Consider the following 8,124-nt stretch of genomic DNA (forward strand, 5'->3'; position numbering starts at 1 on the left):
GATCTCCACGGCGATGACCATTGGATCATCCTAGTTTGGATAGACGCCAGTATAGTCATCGTCGGTGAAGGTGATTGGTGGTGCGCTGTGGTGTGGGGCCAAGGTAGCGGAGTGAACATTGTTGATGCTGCGCAAGTGTCTTTTTCGCGCTGAGCTGCTAGAGCCTCCCCCTGCGAAACCACCTGTAATTGTGTTGATGACTCCCCGCAAGGGAGCTGACCCTATTTCCTGACTTACCTCGGCCTACACCGCGCTGCCAGCGTTTTGCTGAGAACCAGAGAGTTGGTCCGTGCGAGTTCCTGAACCTCAACCTCTGCCTCGTCCTTGTCCGTTGTAGCCTCCTCTATGACCCTGTTGCCGTTGGATGTATTGTCTGAGGTGTCCCCCCTGGACGAGTTCCTCTATGCGATCTCTGAGTGTGCGGCATTCCTCGGTTGTATGACCATAGTTTCTATGGTACCGATATTGCTTGGATTTGTCCGCGCTGTTGCTGGCCTCCTCTAGGATGTGGACTTGGGGTGCATTCAGGGGGGTGTAGAAGTCGTATCTCCCCCCTTTGCTTGCCCTGACAGCTTTCTTGAACTGGCTGTCATTGGTGACCTTAACCTTGTCTTTGTGACCGTGGTCCCACTTTGCCTGTGATTTTCCGCGAACCTAGTCACGAAAAGCAGAGTGCTCCTCTATCTGGATGTAGCCTGCAGCTCGGACACGGAGTTCGTCCATATCAAGATGAGGTCGCTGACACAGGCTGTCGACGAATGGTCCCGACTTGAGTGCCATGAGCATGGCATGCAGGGAGACCTCGGGATTCAAGTATCAAATTTTCACCGAGATGCTGGCAAAGCGCTCCATGAACGTCCTTAGTGGTTTGTCGTCGCCTTGTCTAAGACTAGCCAAGGCGGCTGATGTAACGTGGTAAGGTCGACTCGTTGCATATTGTGTCGTAAATCGTCTCACCAGAGTGTTGAAGTTGTCAATTGATCCCGCCGGCAGTTGGGTATACCAGGCGAGTGCTTCCCCTTTGAGTGAGGTCGGAAAAACCCTACACAGAATAGCATCCTCATTAGTGTATAGGTTTGCCTGTGTAACGTATAGATCAATGTGCTCGTCCGGGTCAGCAGTGTCATCATAACAGTCGACGTTGAGAGGCTTCCATCCGAAAGGAAGGGGTGTCTCCATGATGCCGTCAACAAAGGAGTGGCGGCGGATGCTTGCCCTATGCCCTGGGGCTTGGGCAGGCGCATTGCTAACTTCATGGTTTGACCTCGCCGTCGGCATGTGTGACCGATGCGCAGTGGACCTATGGGTAGGTGCCTTAGGTGCGGTCGGTGGCTGGGACTGAGTGCCCTTCTTCCTCGTTCTGATTACTCGGTTGAGGGGGCTGATCAGAAGGGCGGCGGGGAAGCTAGGCGCGAATGCGCTCATTCTTAGCACGCAGCGCCGCTAGGTCGGTTTCGTGCTGGGCACGAATGTTGTCTAGGTCGGCAATATGTTGCTGCTTCATTTGGTTGACCTATTTGATCAGTCTTCTCAGTACTGCTTCACTGTCCATTCTTGTTGTGCAATCTAAGTCATCCATTGCTCGTCTACTATGGCTTCGAGGAAAAACCATAAGCTTTGGCCGATAAGAGCTGTCTTGATTAGCCCCACGGTGGGCACCAAATGTTCTTACCGGAGATCGGTCGTAGGGATGATCTGCTGGGCAAGATTGGTGAGCCTCCTTCGCTGGGTACGATTGCTATTTCAAGTGGGGGTGGTACTTGCAAAAGAAACTACGATGCTAAAGTTAGTGTTTGCGGATATATGGGTCTCGTATAAGTAATGCACGTACCTTAGTATGAATTAGGGTTTTGTTGGGCCTTGGGCCTAAGATCGGTTATAATTTATTTAGATAGTGGGCCTTGTCACGACCGATGTCACGCAGCGTATGTCCGATGTCAATCCGTGCTGTGCTGCCGAGCTTGAACTCGGCTTAGTTATCCGGATAGTACAGTAGTTATAGCATAACATAATCTACAAATTTTGGAAACGATAATAACTAGTGGGGAAGAGCTACTATGTGCTTCTATCATTTAAAAATACAAAATTAGATAATTATTGATTAATTAGGGATTTACAAAAAGTAGAAAAAAAATATATTATTTATAAATAGGCTGTGGCAGATCCTCATTTAGAGTATGTGGGCGATTTCCCCCACAATATACTTTATAATTTACTTAATCAATGTTCAATAAAAAATAATTACCCCCAAAAGAAAATTATTAGGTGTTGTCCCATAACATTTTTTTTTTGGAATAAAGGTAATAAAAATTTTAAAAAAGAAAATTGTATAATTTATCTTTTTAATTTTTAATTTTTCTTATTTTTGTTACTAAACATGCATTAAAATTGAGTTGGTGACACAATTACACAAACCATCCCTTGATGTTGTGTATTTTCTAAAAATGTGTAATATTTTTAATTTACGAAAATATTAAAGACTTTCTTTGATCTAATTAAAATTTTGTTTTGGATCCACCACCAAATAGGCTACTGTGTCAATTTTACTACGGTTTTTTTAAAAAAGAAAACTCATAATTTACCAATTAAACTTAGGTCTAGCTGAAGGAACTAATAACCCACAATGTGACTAAGTAAGATTTAAATCTCTGTTGAGATAATTCTTATATTTAGGATCCAACAATAACATAAACATAAATCTTTTCAAACGAAGATACGTGTAAGGGGGAAAAATGATACTAAACTGATGTTATTGTTGAATATTATTTTAAATATCCTTAACTTCACTAGTACAAAAATGATTTTTAAAATCGGGATTTTAAAATCGGTCATAAGGTAGTCGATTTTAAAAGTGACACGGTGACAATTTTGTAAATAATGACATTACTTTTAAAATTGGCTACGTTATGACCGATTTTAAAAGTCTTTGACGCTACTTTTAAAATCGGCTCTTCAAGAACCGATTTTAAAAGTCTAGTTTTAAAATAAATCTACTTCATATGAATTGTTTGGTATTTTATTAATTTGCAAGTTTTGTTCAGAGATCCTCCTAAAATAAGTCAAATATTTAAAAAAAAAAATTAACCACTTTTAACATTGGTCATGACATGACCGATTTTAAAAGTCTCACTTTTTAAAATCGGCTCTTTTAAAACTGGTCAAAGAACTGATTTTAAAAGTAAAAAATGACTAATTTTAAAAGTTTTTTTTCCACTAGTGCTTGTTGATAACTCTATTTTATATACATTTAATTATAATTCATATTAAATTTAACAATTTTATAAACAAAGAGTATCTTTAAAATAAATTTTTTTTTGATAAATTAATTAACAATAGTCATTTCAATCATTTTTCTTAATCTTAATGATTTATTTCATGTTACTTATAATTATTATAAAGGTAGTATATGATTAAGAATGAAATGATTGAATTTTTGAAAATTCAACCCATATCAGGTTCATATCCAATTAAATGGATTAAATTTAAATTCATATCCATGTTAATTGGATTGGATTTTCTAAAATGGATTTTAAAACCGATTTGTGGTTCAAAAAAGTGTTTTTTTATTTTATTTTTTATATTTGATCAAATTTAAGATCGATTTTAAACTATAAACCATCTTTGAAAAATCAAATTTCAAACTAATTTTAAACCATAAGCCAACTTTGAATAACTATTTTAAAATTAATTTATGGTCCAAAATTAGTTTTAAAAATAATTTAATTTTAAATCATAAATCATTTGGAAGTTAGTTATAATATAGATTTATGATTCAAAATCAATTTAAAAATTAGTTTTCTTTTAAATAGTATTTGTTAGATCAAAAGATAAATTAAGATTACTCAAGACAAATATTTTAATGATAGCAAACATAGACATTTTTGTAAAGTAGAAAAAGATTAATTTGTAAGACAATATTATAAATTGCTTGTTAAGACGATATAGACTAAAACTTATGTGTGTCCATATGTTATACTGAACATATTTAATATGTTTGATGTTCCTATCATTTTTTTTTCAACTTATACCTTAACAAATTGAAGGAATAAAACCTTTGATACTTAGAACATATAAACAAGGACGAGATTTGTTTTCTATTCGAGAAAGGACAAATAGATAACTCGAAGTACATGAAGTCAACCAAAATTAATTTCTGACATGTTATGATTCTTTTTGTACCCTAAAGTTGATAACAAACATCCTTAATTTGATAAAAAGTTGCCATATATTTGGTGAAAAACAATAAATGTACCAACAAAAACATCTTAACACAAGAAAGCAAGATGAACAAGTCATCAAGTGAAACTCAAGAATTTACAACAATTATCTCTAGTTTTTGCTCACATATAATGAAGCATAGACAAGCTTAGAGAGAAGAATGAAAAAGCAAATACTCCATTCATTATTCTTTCTTTGTAAAGTTGTACTTTGTTCTATAGAATTTTATCACGTCTTTCTTGTAACATGATTCTTTGTTTTTTTCTCAGCTTAAACTTTGTATTTTAACCAAAATTTATTATTTTCTCAGCTTAAACATTTTGTTAGAACACCATATGGTCTAGGTAGATGACCTTCGAGACCTTTCTGCATATATAGACTCGCACTGCCCGACAACAAAACATATATGCATGGACTCTACAAACAACAACACTACACCATTACATATGCATCAAATATTAGGTGATACTTTCCAAACTGAAATCCTGGATTTACCCACCATATATCAAGCCCTACTTGGATCTCATCAATGTCAATTGTAATCTGGACTTGCATGATCAACACATCATTGCCTCATCTCATATCAATTGATCATAACATGCATCACCATATACACTTCATTATCAATCATATATCACACATACATCATCTATATGTATTTTCATCATTCACTGACAAAATATCATATCATTTACTTTCCCTCTCACACTTATAGCCCTTCCTTAGTGTCGAAACCCAAAAAATTTTGATCTTGTCCATAGATGATATGAACTTCCGTTTTGAAAATCTTATCAATCAAGGAATGCCTTGATACCAGACTAATATTTAATCAATAGTTTTGAAAAATGGTTTATGGGAGTCACCACTAATATTTTACTCAAACTATCGGAAAAATAAAAGGATTTTTGAAAAATGCCAACTTGGCCTTTATAACTAGAATTGGGTTAGGGGTCGGTCACGTGTATGTAAGGTGTTAAACACCCCATAACACCCTTAATCGGTACCCTCATGATGAAATTAACATAATATGGAATAATAATTCAAATATTTATTCCTCTTTTTATTAGCAAAAATATTTACATTAGAATTTAAAATCGTACGATCTCACCTAAGATATTTACATGGTTACTTTTATTGATTGGCAATATTGTATGATAAGAATGATGGATTAAAGGAAGAATTTTTTATGAAATACCTCTAGACCGAGTTTTATTTGATCTTCAATGGCAAAATTTAGGCCTTTTTTGGCGATCTTTCCCACTACAATTACCTCACAGAACTCTAGAAATACAAAGGGAAGAAGAAGAGAAGTATATGGATTCTATAGATACTCTCAAAGACTAAAATTCTGGGACCTCAATAAGCCAAAAAAAGCCTCCCCTTGCATTGTTCACGGATCCCCTATTTATAGCATCAACTCACACTAGAACGACCCGTTCTGGTGATCGAAACACCCTGTTCTGGATGAGTTTGTTATGGGCAATTTTTGAATCAGGAACAACCCGTTCCAAGATCAAAATGGTCCATTCTGGATTTAGAATTAACTCAAAACAAACTAGGTCAGAATGACTCATTCTGACCTTGGGTTTCTAGGCTATTTTTGAACCTTGGAACAGTCCGTTCCAATTTGGGAATAGTTCATTCCAGGCTACTAATTTTGGCCTTTGTGCTTTTGGATCTCTGGGTGTTATGTTAGCTTTCTCTGGTATTGTCTTCGGGCCTTCGAGAACTCCTTCTTCATGTTGAATGTCCATTTCTTTATTTTTGTACCCCCAGACAAAATTAGGTGTCTACACTTAGTTTTCCCTTTTCATACATTTTTATCACATAATTAACTTCTTTACTATTTTTTATTAATTATAACACTAATTACTTTTCACAGGCTCCTCCATTACAATTTTTATTTTTATTTTTATGGAAATAGATAATTATGGATACAATGTGGCACCAAGTGAGGTTAGACTCGCGTCCAATGTAGAGAGATTAGGGATTTCTCTATCAGATTTAAGCTCAGCATGGTGGTACCCACACTCAACGTGAAGAGATCTAAGACCTCTCTACTTGATTTTAACCTGACGTGGGTGCCCCTACACCTAGCGCTAAGTCAAGGACCCATCTAAAGCTAATTCGGTTGGCGTGTTTTGGGTAACACCCAACATCACCATGTGGTCAAGGTATTAAATTAGTGAATTAGAAATCGAATTAATGGATCATTAATTGAATCATATAATTCAATTTTTACTAATTTCTTACTTTTCAATATAAATATATATAAGTAAAAAAATTTATATTGAAATTAAATATAATATTATTAATGTAAAAATAATTTATATTCATAAGTTAATATATTATATATATGTTATACTTGTTAGTTAAATACACAAAAGAATGTGATAATGCGAGATTAATGAAAGTGCTTGGTTCTAGATTCTATTCTTGGTTTGCTCTTTTACTTATAATCTCCATCAATCATCAATTAATTTGCACGAAACATTTCAATCAAAGCCAGCCCCAACCGACCGGCAAGCCGATGAAAAATTAGTCACATTAATTTGTTAATAATTAACTACATGTAGATATAGATTTTTTTCATTTTCATTATAAAAATTCAATGGCATTTATTCAATTATTTTAGACATGAAATTTTGAAATAAAAATAATATATTATTTTCTTACATTCCATTTTTTGGTCTTGCGAAGTCATTACGCCAACTCACTTAGACAAAAGAAATATTCATTTTTTAGTTATATAAGTTTCAATTTTAAATAATTTATTAATAATCAAAATTACTTGCTTTTAGACAATATATTTAAAGCTAAAGAGAATTATATTTTTAGATAATAGCAATTTTTATCTATGCGAAAATAGATATATATTAACTAGCTAAACAATAGTTAGAATAAACGAATCAATTCATCATAATTGGTTTAGACTTGTAACCAATTCATTTAAATTTATAATAAAGCATATTGTTACGTTAATTTGAATCGGATTTGATAATATGGATATTAATTATACATAGTAGTAAGATCGAGATACTTCGTGTCTCTATTAAAAATAAAATAAAATAAAAATAAAAATTAAGTAATATAAATATATTTATCTAATTGATGTTATAATTAGTCCATTAATTTCAAGTTCTTAAATTTGATTAAAAATATTATTTTTTCTAATTTTTTTAAAAATAGAAGAATATAATGCTTAACAAAATATGGAGATCAAGATGATTACTAAAAAAATATGAATTTATGGATATATGTAGATAAAACCTATTACAAATTTTAAATAGATAATTAAATAGAGTTTAGGGTTTTAAATCCTAAACCCTAATTAAAAAGATACTTACTTAATAATGGAATATTCTTGGTTATATACAAAGTACAAAGTACTTTAATTTAATTTATTTTTATACTAAATATATATGTCATAGTTATTTATTTTAATTTGAATATATCTTACAAAATCATTTTCTTAATTTAAATATATGTTTTAAAATTTTATTTTAGTTTATTTTACTTTTATCTTTTCTTTTAAAATTTTTCTTCTTGTTATTTAAAATATCTATGAATATTCGTAGTTGCCGAAAAATATATTAAAAAAAACTCATGAATACATACTAAATGGCTACCCCCAGGATGAAGGAGAGCTACTATCCATCCGACCAAGCCCGTTGTGATCCCTAGTTGGATCCTATTTCCATTAATTTCCCGAGGCAAGACAATCGCGCGCGAGTAATCAAATTTTACTAAATCAAATCACAGAAAATTATTTAAGTAAGTGGTCAAAACTGTGGATTTGTTTATCTTCCAATGCTTCACACCAAAGCTTGTAATGCACGTGACTTCTAGCCGTTGGGTACACGCACGCACGCATACATTGACATGCTATATATATATATATATATA

General features: G+C 33.4%; 1 protein-coding gene across 1 annotated transcript; it reads right to left on the bottom strand.

The window, feature by feature from the left end:
* Positions 1 to 306: 306 nt before the first annotated feature.
* LOC145957222 (uncharacterized) lies at positions 307 to 1,278 on the bottom strand. Its single transcript, XM_083073442.1, has 2 exons — positions 829 to 1,278; positions 307 to 654 (listed from the first exon to the last, which is right to left on the bottom strand). Exons 1-2 carry the CDS (start codon positions 1,276 to 1,278, stop codon positions 307 to 309), a joined length of 798 nt encoding a protein of 265 aa, XP_082929568.1.
* Between the last annotated feature and the right edge of the window lie 6,846 nt (positions 1,279 to 8,124).

Source organism: Cajanus cajan, chromosome 4 (genome assembly GCF_000230855.2).
Source record: "Cajanus cajan strain Asha chromosome 4, NIPB_CcT2T_4, whole genome shotgun sequence".
NCBI lineage: Eukaryota > Viridiplantae > Streptophyta > Magnoliopsida > Fabales > Fabaceae > Cajanus > Cajanus cajan.

Bases quoted from the DNA above. Each gene is read 5' to 3' on its own strand.
- LOC145957222 (XM_083073442.1), bottom strand. From the start codon at position 1,278: ATGCCGACGGCGAGGTCAAACCATGAAGTTAGCAATGCGCCTGCCCAA. The intron at 655-828 runs GTGAAAATTTGA...TTTCGTGACTAG, and splicing joins AGCGCTTTGCCAGCATCTCG to GTTCGCGGAAAATCACAGGC.